We start from the raw sequence: 20,370 nt of genomic DNA on the forward strand, positions 1-20,370 counted from the left end.
GTACCTGTGCATTTTTTTTTTTGCCTAAATGTAGAACCTTACTTTTTTCACTGTTGAATTTCATTTTGTTAGTGCCCAATGTTCAAGTCTGTCAAGATCTTTCTGTAACTTGAGCCTATCTTCTGGAGTGTTGGCTATTCCTGCCAGCTTGGTGTCATCTGCAAATTTGATGAGTTCCCCATCTATCCCTCGTCCATGTCATTGAAGAAGATGTTGAAGAGTCCTGGGCCTAAACCAGAGCCTTGGGGTACTCCACTGCATACTTCCCTCCATGTGGATGTAGTTCCGTTGAGGACTACACGTTGAGTGCGGTTGGTCAGCCAGTTACAATCCATCTGGTGGTGGTGCTGTCTAACCCACATTTTTCTACTTTATTGTAAGCAGTGGCGGTATTCAGCTGGTTCGCATAAACTGGTAGAGGCGACCTGCTATGCCATCCTATTTAGCCACGTTTTCTAAGCTGTGTGCATGTGTGCAAGCTGCGTGTGCGAGAAAAGCTCACATTTTTGGTGTGCGGCGAACTGGTGATAAAATTATATGAAACCCACCTCTGATTGTAAGCTTACAATAATAGGACCTTGCAAGTTTGAAAGTACAACACCCCCTTGCATTTACAACCCAAGAAACAAGGGAGTGTCCCTTCTAAGACATTTATCATATCCACATTCCTTTTGTGGGCTTAGCTGCCTCTTGTTTGACCATTCCTCTTCACCCTGCCTCCCAAAGCCATTAAACATAGGCACTTTGGCCTACTTCTACTTGTAATATCTTCAGATAGCCAGCAATTGGAAGTGGGGGTGGGTGGGTCACTTCTGATCCTTCGAAGGCTGTTCTGTAGCATTGGCCCAGCCAATGATAAACAGCATCTATAAACTTCAGCCCTCTGCATTCTGGGAAAGTGAAGATTCAACAGCAGTTTATCTCTTTACTGCTGAAATGGTGCCATTGGATTGAGGTAAAAGGTAATCCTATTTCCCCATGGTAAAGGTAGGGATAGAGAGGATTGGTTCCTGTTGGAGGAGATAGCTATTTTGAAGCTCTCCTTGTTTTGAAGAACAAATATAATAACTACACAAGCTTCTTCCATCTCAAAAGTCAAGATAAACCACAGATTCTTTTGCTCATTTTTATTTTTTTAAACCTACTTTCCCTTTTTAAGATACCTTTTTGGGAACCTTTTACATAGCCCCCCCCCAAAAAAAAACAGTTATGGATTTCTCTGAGGACCTATGGCACACAAGGGCAAGAGGGGTTAAGCATCCAACGCATAACACTGAATACCCTCAGTTCTCTTCCGCAAGAGGAGGTGTGATAAGTGCTACATTTCTTGAATTGCTGGCCTCTCAATGGAATGATACCTTTCAAGCTTCTATAGTGACTTCTTCAGGTAATATTCCACTTTAAAGCTCTAGCTACTTTTCATTAGCCAGTCACGAACACCCAGTCAGGCTGCAGCTTTGAAGATCTTCACTTACAACCAAACACCCCCATTTTCACCATTCACACATATGTTGATGTGACAATCCTTTTACAGATGGGTCAGGAAAAAAAAGGAAGTTTTCATGATCCGTTTCCACTGCCCAAGTCCTGGCCTTCTTAGAGGCAGACCTTTGACAGGAATGACAATCAAGTATTGTCCACAGATAAGGGACGATCTCCCCCTCTCCTCAGTCTTTGCATCAGGCAGCAATGATCCTCTCTCAATATAGTCACATGACAAAAGATTTATAAAACAAACCTTTCTATTACAAACAGCAATTTAAAGCCTTGTTTGGAATACCTGATTTGGAATATGTTGTTTTCAATACTAGTAACATCTGACAAATATCAAATAGATTATATTGGGAAGAAGGAATAACTTTGAGAAGCAGGAGGAACAACTGCAACAAAGGCAATGGTCAAATGACATATATCTGAGTCTAGAGCAGAAATGTAGATTGAGAAAGACCCTCCCTAGTTCTCACTAAGATAAAGGAAAGGGGGAGGGAGTATAGTCAGACTCGTATGATTCTGTTATGGTAATTTTACAATAAAGGTACTGTAGTATTAACATTTATTACTTTGGTTTCCTAGTCTAGTCTACCTTAAAAGGGTGATAACTACACATTGCTTGCCAAAAAAGAATTCTGCACAGTCTAATCAGACATCATCAGTCTGCACCTAGACTTGAACTTCATGACTCAGATGAATTCAGTTTGGCATTGATGCCAGGCAGCAATCTTCTCCTTTTTTCTGCCCTATCCTAGACTCTAAATTATAGAGGGAATGGTCCAAACTAGATGTTAGAAAACAGTTCAAGAGGAAGAAGAGATTTCAATCTCTTCGTTTCCCTAGACAGCCCAACTGGCCTGCAAAGCTTCCTTTAGCACCTATCTTCAGTCAGAATAAACTTGAAATACGGTACTTCCTATAGTGGAAGCTGAGGACTTAGCCTGTCCAGGTATTGTCAGAAAAAAGGTAGAGGTATTTACAGAGTGGGCTATCAATATCTTCAACCTGTAGAACCTAACATGTCTATCCTGTATTCTTATCAACTCTGGTTTTGTTTCTATGACCAATCTTACTGGTGGGTCATTTAGAAACTGGAAGAGTGTGGTTTCCCTCCACAGAACCCACACCAGAATCCCTATTAACTCTTTTTCTGAAGAGAATGGGATTCCCACATCAGCATTTTTCTCTCTGCTCTAGAATAAGAAACTTCACAATCAGTCCAATATACTGTTTCAGACAAAGGGATGATGATGGGCAAGCAAATTGAGAGTTTCATGCCAGGCTTGACATGTGTTGCATTATGCATTCATTCTCTCATAAACTCTCATTGCAATTAGGTTTAAAACTATTTGGGGAATGAATTCTTGTCTCTGATTATCTGCTGATGAGATAAAAGTGGTCCACTGTGTGTGGGAACATGCAACAGCAGACTTCTGTGTACCTATGTAGAAAGCATTGCGCACACCTTTTAACAGTTTCATTTTGGCTTGAGACAGCGAGCTGCTCGGGATCCATAATCACTAGGCGTGTTGGAAAGTTGCAACCATCTCCTAAGCTGCACAGTATAATAAATAAGACAGAACAAATATTTCATTAGCTTGCTGAATACACACAACAGAAACATCTATACAACTTAGGTTTTTAAACATCACATTAAGTGGAAGAGTGGTACAAAGGCCAGGAACATAACATATTCAGCATCAAGTATTGTACCTGTTGGAAGAAAGAGCTTACTGTAGCTTCATGTAGCTTTCAGAGAACATAAATAATTATGTGACATTAATAATTTGTCTGCAAATGTCAAAAAGGTATCATCTAAAAAAACAGAACATTCATAAGCTGCTTTTCAGATCAGGAATGTGTGAACAGTAGGTTTTTGCAATCTTTATCAGTACATTCCTGGTGCAGTCTATGTTATTCTAGAGTACACTGTATACTCTTGCTTAACTTTCTGTACCAAACAATTCTGAACCATTTACAATTTTTTAATAAACACTTTTAGATATTGCTAAAGAAATTATTCATGGAGGCAATATGGTCACTAGGAGTTGAAAATTACTTGATGGTGCATTGTCAAACAAAAGAAATTGTAACTGGCTAATTGGACTGCTGACTTCATCAAGTACTACAGCAGTGATGGTGAACCTTTTTTTCCTCAGGTGCTGAAAGCATGTGGTATAATATATGCTGGTATAAGATGAATATCATTTAAAGATTTATACCCAAAATTTAGAATTCATAACTAAAATGCATAAACAAAAATACCTCGTAAATATAGGGAGCAGCCAGTATTTCTTTTCATCTCCAAAAACCTCTCTTAGGTTTTTTTGACATCCAAGAGAGAAGCCATTTTTGTCAGGCCCATTTCGAAACATTGGTGCCCGGAAAGCTTCTATATCACACATAAAGAAAGGAAATTAATCAATTTAGGACAGGGAGAAAGTCTTCCACAGCGGAATATTAAGAATAACACAAGATTGAGTCCTCTCTCATGAAAATATTGTCACTTAAAACATGTTACATTGTAGAAAAAGCTGTTTCAGATACAAATCTACAACATCAATTTTATTTCATTTGATCAGACCATTATAAAAACTGAAAAAAAGAGAGAAAAAACTAATACTTTAGAATACTATCACATTTGTCTAGCTAAACAGGATTGTACAATATTTATTTGGTCAGCAATTAAAAAACACAATTTTCCTCCCAAGCCCTTTGCAATTATTAATATTACTTTCTTTAAACAGAATAAGCTACTTTGCTGTCATTTCCATTTTGTGTAATCTAAAACCATGCATGGTTAAGTTCAGAATATACAGAAATCCTTATTTATGTCCCTTTAAACAATCAATGGGTATGTAGTCTATAACAAAGTGATTGTGGCTTGGCATTAATAGGGAGATATTTATTTTCCATCTCCCCAAAAGTTTCTGTAGCTAGAAATAACTCCTATCATCATGATTGCCATTTCCTTTATTAGCAATGTTAAGTCTATATATAATATATATAATATATAATAACAGAGTTGGAAGGGACCTTGGAGGTCTTCTAGTCCAACCCCCTGCCCAGGCCTACACCATCTCAGACAGATGGTTATCCAACATTTTCTTAAAAATTTCCAGTGTTGGAGTATTCACAACTTCTGCAGGCAAGTCGTTCCACTTATTAATTGTTCTAACTGTCAGGAAATTTCTCCTTAGTTCTAAGTTGCATCTCTCCTTGATCAGTTTCCACCCATTGCTTCTTGTTCTACCCTCAGGTGCTTTGGAGAACAGCCCGACTCCCTCTTCTTTATGGCAACCCCTGAGATATTGGAACACTGCTATCATGTCTCCCCAGTCCTTCTTTTTATTAAACTAGACATACCGATTCCTGCAACCGTTCTTCATATGTTTTAGCCTCCAGTCCCCTAATCATCTTTGTTGCTCTTCTCTGCACTCTTTCTAGAGTCTCAACATCTTTTTTACATCGTGGCGACCAAAACTGGATGCAATATTCCAAGTGTGGCCTTACCAAGGCATTATAAAGTGGCACTAACACTACACGTGATCTTGATTCTATCCCTCTGTTTATGCAGCCCAGAACTGTGTTGGCTTTTTTAGCAGCTGCTGCACACTGCTGGCTCATATCTAAATGGTTATCCACTAGGATCCCTCTCACAGGTACTACTATTGAGCAAGGTACCACATATACGGTACCTGTCCATTTTGGGGTTTTTTGCCTAAATGTAGAACTTTACTTTTTTCACTGTTGAATTTCATTTTGTTAGATAGCACCCAATGTTCAAGTCTGTCAAGATCTTTCTGTAACTTGAGCCTATCTTCTGGAGTGTTGGCTATTCCTGCCAGCTTGGTGTCATCTGCAAATTTGATGAGTTCCCCATCTATCCCCTCGTCCAAGTCATTGATGAAGATGTTGAAGAGTACTGGGCCTAAAACAGAGCCTTGGGGTACTCCACTGCAAACTTCCCTCCATGTGGATGTAGTTCCGTTGAGGACTACACGTTGAGTGCGGTTGGTCAGCCAGTTACAAATCCATCTGGTGGTGGTGCTGTCTAACCCACATTTTTCTACTTTATCTAGTAGTAGGTTATGGTCTACTTTATCAAATGCTTTACTGAAGTCCAAGTAAATTATATCGACAGCATTCCTCTGGTCTACTAATTTTGTCATTTTGTCAAAGAATGCAATAAGATTAGTCTGGCATGATCTGTTTTTAACAAACCCATGTTGGCTTTTGGTTATTACTTTGTTTGCTTCTAGGTGTTCGGTGATTTGTTGTTTGATTATCTTTTCCAGAATCTTCCCCGGTATTGAGGTCAGGCTGATAGGTCTGTAGTTTCCTGGATCTGTTTTTTTTTTTCTTTTTTGAAGATGGGAACTACATCAGCTCTTTTCCAGTCCTCTGGCAGCTCTCCTGTGCTCCAGGATCTTTGAAAGATATAGTTCAGTGGTTCTGAGATCACGTCTGCCAGTTCCTTCAGAACCTTGGGGTGTAATCCATCCGGTCCTGGTGATTTGAACTCGTCTAGGGTAGACAGGTGTTCACTTACCATTTTCTTCCCTATTTTAACTTGTGTTTCTAATCTGTTTTTTGTAGTGCTGTTTTTGATAGGTTGGATTGTTTTTTCCTTTTGTGTAAAGACAGATGCAAAAAATGAGTTAAGTAGATCTGCTTTCTCCCTGTTGCTTGTCATCTTCTTGCCACTTTCTCCCAGCAATGGGCCAATTGTTTCCTTGACTTTTTTCTTGTTTTTAACATGTTGGAAGAAGCTTTTTTTGTTATTTTTTACTTTTGTCGCTAGTCTTTGTTCATTGTGAGCCTTAGCTTTCCTCACTTCATCTTTACAGGCTCGGGCTATTTGCTGATATTCTGCCTTAGTTATTTGCCCCTCTTTCCACTTTTTATATTTGTCCTTTTTGTCTTTCAATTTGTCAGATAGTTCTTTATGCATCCATGCTGGTTTCTTTTGAGATCTATTTATCTATTATGAGATCTATTTAGTTTAGTTTGATAAGAAAAGAAACAGGAATCTGACCCTTGCTTACACAAGATTGTAAGTCTAAAGATACTTTATTCGGTGTCTTTACACAAGGACACAAGGAGAGAAGCAACCTAGAAGTAAGGAGAAATTTCCTGATAGTTAGAACAATTAATCAGTGGAACAACTTGCCTCCAGAAGTTTTAAATGCTCCAATGCTGGACATTTTTAAGAACAGATTGGATAATCATTTGTTTGAAATGGTATATAGGGTTTCCAGCCTAAGCAGGGGGTTGGACTAGAAGACCTTCAAGGTCCCTTCCAACGATTCTATTCTATTCTATTCTATTCTATTCTATTCTATTCTATTCTATTCTATTCTATTCTATTCTATTCTATTCTCTTGGGCCTAATAATATGCAAATATGATCAGATATTACATTTACAGGGTAATCTTGAGTCAGATAAACTTTGAATATAGATACAGCTCACAGAGTTATGAGAATGAATTGGAGAACCTGGAGTTGCTTGGTCAATGGATGGGGTAGGAACTAAAGAATATCAGAAATAACAACAACAACAACAATAATCCCTGTAATTTACTAACCAATTGTTGATCTGTTTTTACCAACTAGCCAGCAGTGGTAACTAAACAATGACAGTATGCTGATGAAGAACATGGCAGCCACAAAGAAAAGGAAAAGAACATGGAATTTTGCACGGGTGTCTGGTAGTTCATTCTGAGAAGAAAAAGAAAGGAACCGTATTAATGCATTTTCATCCATTTTCTGTTCAAATGCTGTTTTCTTATTTTATTCTGAATTAAAATAAATAACATGAATTCATGTACAGCAAGTAACACTTATATGTGCATTTGACAACACACAGTGTATTTCTTTGTGGTCATAACTTTCACAACTAACAGACAAAAGTCACTGAACTGGAAAGGTTGACAACTGACTGCCAGCCAGTCAGGTCAGGAGGAAAACAAATATTGTTCAAATTCATCTTCTTAAATTGGACATTAAGGAAGGATACAAGAGCTGACATATTTTCAAGACGGACTAACTAACGATTAGCAAGGGGATAGTTGTTGCACGGGATGAAGTAAGAAAGATTTAAGCAATGTTTTAGTTGCGGAAGAAAAGAATGATAAAAAATATATATACCTGTAAATGATGCATTTAAAACATTTAAGGAAACTTCTTGAAAATACAAGATATTAAGGGAGGAATTCTTTGACTCCTCAGAAGACTTTCCCGGATTTCCTCCACTAAGGGAAAAAGTAACTATCTATAGAAGAGAAGGCTGAATTTCAGACCATATTTGCAACCAATAGGTATGGAAACCTCTGCAGTTAATATTTGGCAGGGGCAAAGATCTGAGAAAAGAGGCAACCTAATACAACACTTGGATCTGCAGAACTCATGGTATTTCCAATCCCCAACACACGCCAAACCATGTCTATTTCAGCTGATGTTGATTAATGCCTTCTCTTGAAATCAATTTAAAGATTAATTTGGTGATAAGAAAATGGCTGTGTATTAGGTGCAGACAAGCAACACTGCTGCATTTTTCTCCCTTCTCCCAGTATAATCTTGAGAGAGAATCAGAGAAGGATTGATCCATAAAGCTAATTAAATTAACTCAAAGAAGGAAGTAGTCCACTTTGTTTTTCTTTTAACTGAAACGTGTGTGTGATAACAATTTTTATTTACCGTCTTACTACTATTTTTAAAAAAAATATATGTTAACATTATGTTCTTGGGTGATATGGATAAGACACTTTAAGGCAGGGATCTCCAATTTTAGCAAATTTAAGACTTGTGGACTTCAACTCCTAGAATTCCTCAGCCAGCTCTAGGAGTTGAAGTCCACAAGTCTTAAAGTTGCCAAGGTTGGAGACCCCTGCTTTAAGGAATACACAAATGTTTAAAATCCAAATTTTATATTTTTGGCTATCAATGAGGGAAGTAAGCCAACTTTTTCCACTTTCAGCCTACACAAGAATAACAGTTACTAAAAGGAGCCCACAAAGCACTGTCCACAAAAGGCTACTGGTTTTTTGGGCTGCTGCCCTTCCCCAAAATAAAGTGACTTCAGAAAGCATGAGTCTAGTTTTGTTCAGGGAAAACTCTTTTGGCAATGAACAAAGAGCTCAAGGATCTGATATTGATGGTTCAGGAAGGGACATAATCTAGTCTGGGAGAAGAAGACCAAATTTCTAACAGGTTTTCCTCACCATGTAGGCATTTGTAGGCAAAGTTCAAGGGAGGAAGACCTTCTTTTATTTTCTTTATAATGATTATTTTTCTGTATGTGTGCAGGGAGAAATGGGAAGAGAATCAAACTGCAGGCGTAAGGAATACACCTTGAGATCCTGAGGTGGTATGGACTCTGGATCACATCCTCTGAAGACATAGCAGTGGCCTAACCAGAATCATCTCACTTATTTGCAGAGACTTGTTGCAAAAATTTTGAGGGCTTAAATCAGGCTTGTCAAACTGGCGGCACGTGGGCCAGATGCGTCATGCGCAGGCCACACCTACCCTGGCTCCACAAAGGCAAAAAACATCGCAATATGTCATGATATATCACGTGACGCGATCAAGTTTGATACCTGTGGTTTAAACTATTTAAACAAGAGTGTACCTCATACATTTTAAAACAGCTTTGTATCGTAACAGAGTACGCAGGAGAAAGGAAAAGAGAATTCTTTATGTATTTTTTAAAAAAAATTCATATACTGAAGATTTGTGTGTTGAGAAAAAAGTTTAGTGTTTTATTAATGTAGCACAATTTGTATGTGCTTAAATTGCTAAATACCTTATTAAACAATTAATAGCTTCATTTTAAGAATTCAATAGCATATTCCTTTTAAACAATGACAATACAACAGGGAACTGAAATTGCTTCTTTATTAATAAAATATAGATAACATTAACATCCATTTAATTTTCTGTCAGTATATGGTATGCTTCAGAGCACCAATTTCTCCCTCAGGCATTAAATAAAACGCATATTGCTAATTATAAAGAACTAGAAATATTGTATAATAGTATTGCAACCCACTATCAGAAATAAATGTACAAAATAACATACTAGCAGAGACTACTGCTTAAATTGCATTTTACCTTTGGACAATTCTCAGCAGATTTCCTGCGGCAAAGCTTTGTGCAAATAAAGACAATTTATTAAAAGGCTATAACCCCTTAAGACTAGTGTTCAGAAACAAGTTAAAATGCTGTAAGAAAATTGATGGTCTTTGCGTGCACAAGGTGTAAAGCGTGCAGTATTCAATGTCAAGAGGCCAATAGTTTACATTCACTGAATGAATATGTGAAGATGAACTTGTGTTTGCATAATGAGATAAAGGAGTCACTGATTTTAATGGTGTACATTCAAGGCACACCATTAAAATTAAGAGTTCTATTCATTGCTCTCTCTAATTTTCATTATCGGAAGGCCAACTTGGAATCATCTCTACAATAGAAATCAACTAAGAAACTTACTGGTAATTTCTGTCTACATTCATCATAATTTGAACTAAAATGTGTTACCCAATTATGAATGAAATAATAAATCATATGATTGCTCTGATCCCTTAATCTAAATAGTCCCTGCACTTCTTCATCTCCTGAAGAATATTTAGGAAAAGTATTAACACAGACAAAAGACACACACTCTGTCCACCTTTTCCACCTTGTAATCTTAATTGTCAATTCCAATTGAAAACCAGTTCTGCAAATTCCTTCCTGCTTATATGATAAACATGTACAATAAAATACATGTACACATGGCAACCCTTTTAAATGTGTGCATATTAGCTGGAGGCAATATTCCAACAAAAAGCCATGTTAAAAAAATTAACATGAACAGGCATGAACATGCAGAAGACTAACAGAGTGTATCCATAAACATCAACTAACAATCAGAAGACTTGATGAAAACAACGTATTCTCACAACATGGATAGACTCAACCATAGTTTCAACTGGGGAAAATGTGAGCATCCTAGACCATAATGCCAGGGAATGCCTCAAAGCTTGACGTTCAGACAAATTAGCCATAAATCGATACATAGAGATAAATCACATTTACACATCATTCAAAAAAGTCCATAAAACATCAAGGAAACAACAACAACAACAACAAAAAGAGTACATCCTCTCCAGCAGCCAATATGCAGAATAAGCAAGGATTAACAGCCAAAAAAAAATCAAGGAACAATATCCCCACCAACACTGGTAGGACAAGCTACTATATATATAAACAGAGAGCAAACCCAGCTAACTCCCAGCTAGCACTAATGATGTTACCTATTCAGGTAATTAAATATCTGCAAGCAACAACCAAACTCAGAGACTACTAGGACTTCACAATAACATGGATTAATAATTGAGTAAGTTATATTGAAATGCTGAAATGTACCATTTGACAACAGAGCGAATTAGGAATATTTTTGGAAGAACAAATCATGGAAACAAGTCTCAGACACACATACATATATACACACACAACCTCCTAGGGATTATCCAAAAACTCACTTTAGAAAATGAACTGAGTCGCTCTAAGAGGAAGATGGAGGGTCTCTAAATACGGTAAATAAATAAATTGTATTTCCTATACAGATTTATGCAAGCAAACATACATTCTCTCTCTCTTATTCCCCATCTCAATCTTTTCTCCTTCTGAAGAAATAGAAAAAAGGGATTATAATGATATAATTACATCGGGAGGGAACAAAAAAGCAGCAAAACTGGATGAAGATGAGGCAAAGAGAACAACTCTTATTTAGGTGTCACAAAAGGGTTAAAATTCTGTTCTGCAAACAGACCTTCAGACAACAATCATGGTTCAGGATAATCTTCAAAGGCATTAGTGCTTTGCCACAATCCACCACAATTTACCCCCAAGGCTGTTTTAGGCCCAATACTCTTCAACATCTTCATCAATGACTTGGACAAGGGGATAGATAGGGAACTCATCAAATTTGCAGATGACACCAAGCTGGCAGGAACAGCCAACATTCCAGAAGATAGGCTTAAGATACAGAAGGATCTTGACAGACTTGAACATTGGGTGCTATATAACCAAATGAAATTCAATGGAGAAAAAAGTAAGATTCTACATTTAGGCAAGAAAAACAAAATGCACAGGTACAATATATATGGTACCTTGCTCAATAGTAGTAACTGTGAGAGGGATCTTGGAGTCTTAGTGGACAACCATTTAAATATGAACCAGCAGTGTGCAGCAGCTGCCAAAAAAGCCAACACAGATCTAGGCTGCATAAATAGAGGGATAGAATCAAGATCATGTGATGTGTTAATATCACTTTATAATGCCTTGGTAAGGCCACACTTGGAATACTGCATCCAGTTTTGGTCGCCACAATGTAAATAAGATGTGGAGACTTTAGAAAGAGTGCAGAGAAGAGCAACAAAGATGATTAGGGAAATGGAGACTAAAACATATGAAGAATGGTTGCAGGAACTTGGTATGTCTAGTTTAATGAAAAGAAGGACTAGGGGAGACATGATAGCAGTGTTCCAATATCTCAGGTGCTGCCACAAAGAAGAGGGAGTCAAGCTATTCTCCAAAGCACCTGATGGTAAGACAAGAAGCAACGGTGGGGTGCTTGATTTGGGTGGAAACAAATCAAGGAGAGAAGCTACCTAGAACTAAGGAGAAATTTCCTGAAAGTCAGAACAATTAATCAGTGGAACAACTTGCTTTCAGAAGTTGTGAATGCTCCAACATTGGAAGTTTTTAAGAAGAAATCGGATAACCATTTGTCTGAAATGGTATAGGGTTTCCTGCCTAATCAAGGGGTTGGACTAGAAAACCTTCAAGGTCCCTTCTGTTATTCTAAATTCTGGTCTCTGCAGCCATTTTCACTTCTTGGTTATTCCTTTATTTTCAACTGTTTTTACATATTTTTCAATGAATAGCCAGACACTTCTCTAGGGACAGCATCTGATTAATAAATTGGAAACTTTTGAGCTTTATTCCTGAGGTTCTGCATGCTTGTTCCAATGAGGCTAAGCCTTTGCATGAAGCTCCAGGTGGCTCAAGTGTTTTCTTCTACAGCTTTTTCCTGATGGTTAAGTGTGCAATGAAGGGATAGGTACCATCAGAAAAAGTTGTCCCCTGAATCAAATAATACCCCTATTCACTGGTAATTAATCTTTTTTTTAAAAAAAACCACCTCAAGGTAATAAGATAATACTTAAATTAAATTAAAATATTTGATACTTAATGTGAAATGTTAAGGAAATATGACGATCAATTTTGCTCAAAATTAATGCTACATTTTTAAAAAATCCCTTAGTGCATCTATGGCTCTGTTCCAGATTCTGCTCAAATCATTGGGCCAGTTGCCTTGGACTAATGAAAGTAGGCAGTCCAAGTACATCAAAATATCTATAGATTTTTTTTTCCATTCTATTTTCCACAGCAATTCATATTTTTAGCCATAGTTTTGGCAAAATTAAGTAACCTGAAACTATTTGGCAAACAGAGGGAATTAGGAATCTCTTAAAGTACAAATCATGGAAGGAAGTTTTACACACACACACACACACACACACACACACACACACACACACACACCAAGGTATTATGCAAAATGCATACACACACACCCAGCATAGGGGTTATGCAAAACACCCTACAGAATAATAAGTACCAAAGCTGACTAAAATATTGATATAACTTATCTATACAATAAATTTCATAAGCAAGCAAACAAACAAACAATGCTAAATTATGTTTACTATGCTTTTCTCAGTAAGACACAAAATAATAACATATCATGGTAAACAATAATATGTTATTATGGATCACAATGCTGGTTGCATGCAACCCAGAAAAGAAAGAAAGAAAGAAAGAAAGAAAGAAAGAAAGAAAGAAAGAAAGAAAGAAAGAAAGAAAGAAAGAAAGAAAGAAAGAAAGAAGGAAGGAAGGAAGGAAGGAAGGAAGGAAGGAAGGAAGGAAGGAAGAAAGGAAAGAAAGAAAAAGAAAGAAAGAGATCCTTGTTCCTTAGATATTTAGTAATAACAGAATAAGTGGAATGTTAGAGACAGAATGCTTGAGTGGAAAATGTAGCCTCCAGGATGTCAGCTGGTTCAATCAGTAATCTCAGCTTCAACTAACTTCTCTCTCAATAGGAACATACATATTATGCTTTAATAAGACAAAGTACTGATATGCTAAGATTATTTTAGCACCTTTTATTTCAGTGGGCCATGCTGCAATATCCAGGAAGGTTTTGGTTAACTACAGTTTTCCATTACATGCAAATTGGGGAATTACTGTTTCAAAGTTTGGAATGCATCAAGATCTTTAAACAAATCCAAATTTCAAAATCAAACATTTCAAATTTCATTAAGAGTCCTATTGTCTTGCAATTTCTCAGCTGCGACTCAGTACAAAATCTTCATTACTTAATGTGCATGTACCATGGCATGCCAAGAAGAGAAAAGGAACTACATGAATTGTACCAGTTAGTCTACAGATATCTGTATTTGCCTGAATCATGAAGAGATATCACAGGTGTGTGCAGGTTAACAATAAATAACCCCTCATGATTAGGTTTACCCTGAGTAAAAAAATATATTTTTAATGCAAAAATGCATGTACAAGTTATTTTTACTATAAAAATGTTTCATTTTGTGCTTACTTACTGTATAAATTATTCACATTCAAGTAACATCCTTCACAGTCTATGAATGTTAGCCAATTCTTTTCCAAAACCACAATGCTGCTATTCCAAAGGTTTAAAGCAATATTAAAAATGATCTGATTTATGGAGCCAGGTATGCTATTCAATCAGAATGAAGATTAAAAATCAGGTTTATTTTGAAATTAGAAGAGGGCAATGTTGATATGAATGTTATACATATATAATGTGCTTTCTTAAAACATGCATGAAAAGCCAACACAAAAGGTACAATCCACAAGACAGCAAATTTGGCTGCAACGAATCAAAAACCATGTATTATATATAAAATTTATGTATTTAGTATTTTACTACTTCATCTCAAATTGATGACAGTTAGGTATATTGTGAAGCATGAAAACACAATGCTTCTGTATTTTTTTTAAGTTTAAGACTTTTTAATTTTAAGGAACTTACTGTCCAAAACTTTATGAAATACTGAAGAACCGTAGCAGCAACAAACAGACAATACAGGAGGGAATAAAATAAAAAGAGGAGAAAAAACTTGTAGTTGGAAAATCCCACGCAGTTATTCACCCTAGAAAAGGAAAAAGAAATAGCTTTTTCTTTCTTTCTACAACATAGTTAAACAAATTTTGGCAGCCATGTTATAGATGGTCTCAAAAACAGTTGCTAATGGGATGACCTGTATCCTCACAAAATGGCTATAAGGATCACTGTCAGTTACTCTTTCCTAGAAAGCAAACTAAAGGAATTGCTTTTGTCATCCTTCCAGAATATTTTCTACCTCTTTAGCTTGTTTTTGCCTTTTGGGGTGTGTGTGTGTGTGTGTGTGTGTGAGGAAAAGAAGAAGGCATTAGATTCATTTCTGAACAAAGAACTAAGAACACCTGTAGACCTATATGGAATTCAAGACTATTGCTGAAGATGAAGATGGTAGCAAAGACTGGTATTAATGTTTATTTTATTTTATTTAAAAAAATCTTAAAATAAAATTCAAATTGTCTGATTGTTTCCAGAGAAGCCTCTTAGGCTTTTAGTATGACTCCACTAAAAGCATAAAAGTTTGCATTGTAGCACATTTTATTTTATTTATTTTAATTTATATAGCTGCCTACCTCATCATAATGACTCAGGGATGGCTAACAATAAAAAACACAACAGTAACAACAAGGTAACAAAAAACACATAATTGACAGCTGACATAAAACCACAAACCACCATCAGTATAGCCATGTCACAGGCTCTGACATACAATATTAGAATAAAAATATCTTTATATACGTCTGTGTGTTTATATATGTCTGTATGTACATATATATATAAAATTCAATATATAAGATTTATTACATACATACCATGTTTCCCCGAAAATAAGACCCTGTCTTATATTTTTTTTAATCCCAAAATAAGCGGTTGGTCTTATTTGCGCAGAGGTCTTATTATTTTGGGGCTCATGGAGCGAGACGGGGCTCCTCTTGCCATCTTACCTGATTTCCAGCTCTGTCTCCCTAACTCTAACTGGAGGAAATGGCGGGGACCAGCTGCGCATGTGGTTAAATATTTTCAGGGAGGGCTCATTTTTTGGGAGGGCTTATTTTCGGGAAAACACGGTATAAACCGTATCCCCTTATACTTGAGGGGATACTTGTTTAATGTCCACTTGTTCCTTATATGCTGAGTTCACAGCAGACAATTACTCAGCCAGAGAGGGAAATATCTGCTGCTACCTAGGATTGAACTCACAGCTTCCTGATTGTGAGGTGAGAGCTCCACCTCTAGGTTATCTCACTGCTCTCTTGGGGGCATCACAATAAAGGGGTTAAAGACAAAAAATGACCTTGGGACTTGGGGATCTCCATCTTTTTTCTAGTCATTTTATAACAAGTAAAAACAGAACAGTAATATGTATTTATCTAATATTGCTAGCAATGTTACCATTTAACCTTGCTCTTACCTATGTTTAATAATAAAGATTCCATTAGTTTAAGAAATCATGATTGTCTAAGATCATTTACAGACCATTTACAAACTAGTGGTTTAAAGCATCTTCAGAGAATTACCAGTACTCAGCTACTCACCTATCCTTGAAGCATTATAAAGCCTCTCTTGTTACTATTATTTTGACAAAGTTATAGTTGATGATTCTAGAATGTCCTGTTTGTTGCTAGTGAGAAAATAACCTAAGGTTTTTATTGTGAGAAAATAAAAATCAACCTAACTTAAATTTAGACTGTTCGTACTTAACTCTTTAAATTTCCCCCTAATTATTCCTACTCTTAACTCATTTAGTGCATTCCCAATAATAAAAGAGCTTACTTATTTGTTCTGATACAAAACCAAAAACAAGGAGGAATTAGAAAAAAACATACCAAGGACAATGATGATCCATTTTCAGTACACATCTAAAATAAAAGAAGACATCTAAATCAATCAAATACATGAATCAATCAATACATGAATAGTATTATGCTTTTTTTCAATAAATATATCTAATTCAAACTTTCAAAGTCTTTTCCAGCACTGTAATATCTTGGAAACCATTGATCACTCCAACTCTGTACCCAGATTGTTTAAAGCAGTCAGGAAAAAGCAAAATATTACAAGGTAGATTCATGGAGTTTTCCTATATATTTTCCTTCACCATAAAATGCAATCAAGAAAATCAGAACACAGTTGTAATTTGAGAAAAAAGGTAGGGGCCTGCTTAAGCTTCAGAACCCCCTTTTCACTCAATCCATTTTACAATAGGGAGAAGAAATGGATAGAGGAGTGCATAATGTGTGCATATTCTCTTTGCTTACAGTAGTGGCCAAAATTGTGGAAACCTTTTGGGAAAAGTGTATTTTTGAGGTTTGATGGCTTTTTTTTTTTGGAGTTTCAAGATAATCATATTCCACTGCTGGAATGGCCTGGGAATAGCCCAGACCTTCACCCAGTTGAAAATCTATGGAGCGGACTAAAGAAACTTGTTAGTCAGAAGCGACCCAGCAATAAAACCCAGCTAACAGAAGCAATCATTCAATCTTGGTTTCACATTATAACAGCTGCAGAACTAAAAGACTTGGTTCACTCCATGGGAAGATGTTGTAATGTCGTAATTCATGCTAAAGGTTACCTAACTATTAACTGACATGGTGATAATTTTTGTATATCTCGTTTTTTCTGTGGTGATAATTTTTATATATCTCATTTTTTCTACGTGTTTCCCTTTTCTTCTTTATACTGTAACTGGTATTCTAATAGCAAATCCTTCATAAAAGTTATTGCATTACATTCTTGATTAAATTATCTTTCCATTGATATATAATTTTATGGTACTACTAAAAAAATTATTAGCTAGTTTTAGAAAATACACTTTTCCCAAAAGGTTTCTACAATTTTGGCCACTACTGTATGGACGAACAATAGAGGCATTTGGCACAAAAAGGCAAGAGGATAGAGCAGCTCCCTCTCCACTTAACTTTGCTATTCTTTCGCATAGTTACAACTTTTCTACAACTACCTTTCATTTTCAAGTCACTGGAAGGATTTTTTTTCATGCATCCGGTGTTTACTACCTTTAGCATTAATTCAAATTAAAACACTAATTGTCTGTGAAAAATGCTATTACTACAAAGCAACACACTCAGCTTCTAGAGACCGCATTCTTCTTAGCATATTCTAAAGCAGATTAATGGAGCACAACAGCATTAATGATATACTGAATGCATGCATTTTCAGCTGGGGTCTGTAATACTGACACGGGAATTCAAAAGGTTGTGAGAAGGAGTACTATGGGGCTGTACACTGCCAAGAAAGCTGGGTAATGGAGTCAATGTAATAGAATCCTATCTTACTTCTGTCACAAACTCAAAGCCATACAATATATAGGAGGTATATATTATATATATATCTTATATATCTTTAACTTAAAAAAATAAAAATAAAAATAAAGTACAGCACAGCCATGGTTACATAATTTGCTTTGAGATGTGGCACTAAATGGTTATTTAAGTTTTCCTTTTTGTATTACTTTAACCTCCATATTCCCAATACGTGAATTTTGAGTCTGTGTCAATATGTGGTGTTCTCTGAACTCATAGGGTGCAGCAACAGCAGATTGGCTTGCACAGAATAGCATGAGTATGCTTGTGTAAACATGAGTTTTGGTTATGCTTGTAGCATACTACCAAAAATCTACCAAAATTGATGGACCTTTTCCTCATTTTATAATCAGCAAGGAATACTATACATGGCAATAAGAACAGTAAATAGTCTACACTTTCGTATATTGTTGAAAACAATATGTGAAAGCTGAAGTCAGGATGTATGGTGAAGAACGATATATTTGGGCTTGTATGAAATGAAAATTGGTTTTTATGTGTCTGTGAAAAAGAAATGGATACAGTGAAATAGGACTGAATGAACATGGTCTAATCTTATGCAGTGGAATTGATGAATGAATGCAGGGATTTGAAGCAGTAATTATGAATGAAAGTGCTAAGGTGTATGTCATAAAGTATGAATTGATGCTATTTAGGTTGCTGTAGATGTTTATGGGGGGGTGCGATGGCTCAGCAGTTAAAGGCGCTGAGCTTTTCAGCTGGAGAGCTGACAGGTCAGATTTGAGACCCAAGCTCTCCCCAATGGGGTGAACTCCCGTTATTTGCCCCAGATCCTGACTACCTAGCAGTGCAAAAGACTGCAAGTGCAAATAGGTTGATAGGCACCACTTTGGTGGGAAAGTAACCGTGTTCTGTGCATGTTTGGCATATAGCCACGCTGGCCACATGACTCCAGAAATTGTCTTTGGACAACGCTGGATTCCTCGGCTAAGAAACAAAAATGAATACCCCCCCCCCACGACTGACAGGGAAACCTTTACCTTCTTTAGTTGTTTATGAAAGTAGGAATCCATGATTGATGATATCCATAATAACATTCCAGTGAATGTAAAAACCAAACAAGAACTGTTTGTTAAGTGTGTTTAAGAAGGTGCTTGGAAGAATTTTTTTTATTGAAAAAGTTTTACAAGATTTTTTCCCCATACATCCCGCCCTCCCCTCAACCCTAACCGTTCCCCTCCCTCCTCCCTCCCTCCCTTCTCCCCCCCCGACTTCCCAGAGCAAATACAGGGTATCGTATCTAACAATCATAAACTAAAATATGCTAATTAACATAAACTCCCATCCCTCTTCTTGAACCTCAACTCCCCTTTTCCATAAAAAAAGAAAAAAAAAGGAAAATATTAATACTAATACAATTACCTTCTATTCATTTAAAAGCTATTTAGTATTTTGTTATATCAATCTCCATTGTATATATCTTTCAAAAATAATCTTTCAAATATGGTGATCATTCTACCTTCTCATCATTAAATTTAAAGTCCAATCTTCTGTAATAAACAATATCCCATCTTCCAATGTTGTAATATCAAAAATTATTCCTCTGTATACCTTATAATCCATCATATTATCTCCATCATACTTAATAATAAACATCATCTTTCCTTATATGAATTTAACATTTACCTCATATTCTTCCCCATATTCCCCATACTATAACTTTCTAAACAGTTTACATCCCATTTATCATACAACCCATAACTTCTTACTTTTACTATTCAAAAATATCGCTTATAATTTACCCTATCCCATGAAAGGAAAGTCTTTTCATTTGAAAATATTACTTCTTTACTCCTTACTGTTTACATTTAGTAGTTACAATCATACTTTGATCCTTCCCTACGACTTTCTGTATTTCTTCCCCCTTTTTAAGCATTCCCACCTCTCCTTTCATCTTAACTTCTAACAATGGCAAACTTCAATACTTTAGTGTAAAAATCCCTTGCTTTAAAAACTGTATTAAGACAATATCTCCCTCCCTTATAGTTTACTGTTAATCCAGCTGGTACATTCCATCTATACTGTATCTGGAGATTTCTAAGCTGATCCACCAAAAAAGCATATTCTTTTCTATTTCTTAACATTTTAAGAGGAATTCCTTTCAGTACCAATACCTCTTGTCCCAATATTTGAATTTTATTTTTAAAAGAAACTTGTGAAATTTCATTCCTAATCTTCCTAGATGTAAAATAAATTACTACATCTCTTGGCAAATGTCTCTGCTTTGCAACCCATGAATTAACACGGTAAATTTTTTCAATTTGGATTTCAAAGTCCACTGGTTTCTGTCCGATCAGCTGTGCAAAAGCCTCTGCAAAAATCTTTTTC

General features: G+C 36.2%; 1 protein-coding gene across 2 annotated transcripts in view; it reads right to left on the reverse strand.

Annotated features, from left to right (window-relative positions):
* Nucleotides 1-370: 370 nt before the first annotated feature.
* The window catches only part of ZDHHC20 (zinc finger DHHC-type palmitoyltransferase 20), a 54,292-nt gene continuing 34,292 nt past the window's right edge, over nucleotides 371-20,370 (reverse strand). For both annotated transcript variants that reach the window (XM_058186338.1, XM_058186339.1), the window contains 5 exons: nucleotides 16,528-16,560; nucleotides 14,612-14,732; nucleotides 7,080-7,212; nucleotides 3,757-3,883; nucleotides 371-3,046 (listed from right to left, as the gene is read on the reverse strand). In XM_058186338.1, the coding sequence (XP_058042321.1) occupies nucleotides 2,866-3,046; nucleotides 3,757-3,883; nucleotides 7,080-7,212; nucleotides 14,612-14,732; nucleotides 16,528-16,560 (595 nt within the window). In that variant the 3' untranslated portion in view covers nucleotides 371-2,865. The remainder of the gene's footprint in view (nucleotides 3,047-3,756; nucleotides 3,884-7,079; nucleotides 7,213-14,611; nucleotides 14,733-16,527; nucleotides 16,561-20,370) is intronic.

This window comes from Ahaetulla prasina, chromosome 5 (genome assembly GCF_028640845.1).
Source record: "Ahaetulla prasina isolate Xishuangbanna chromosome 5, ASM2864084v1, whole genome shotgun sequence".
NCBI classification, from domain to species: Eukaryota; Metazoa; Chordata; class Lepidosauria; order Squamata; family Colubridae; genus Ahaetulla; species Ahaetulla prasina.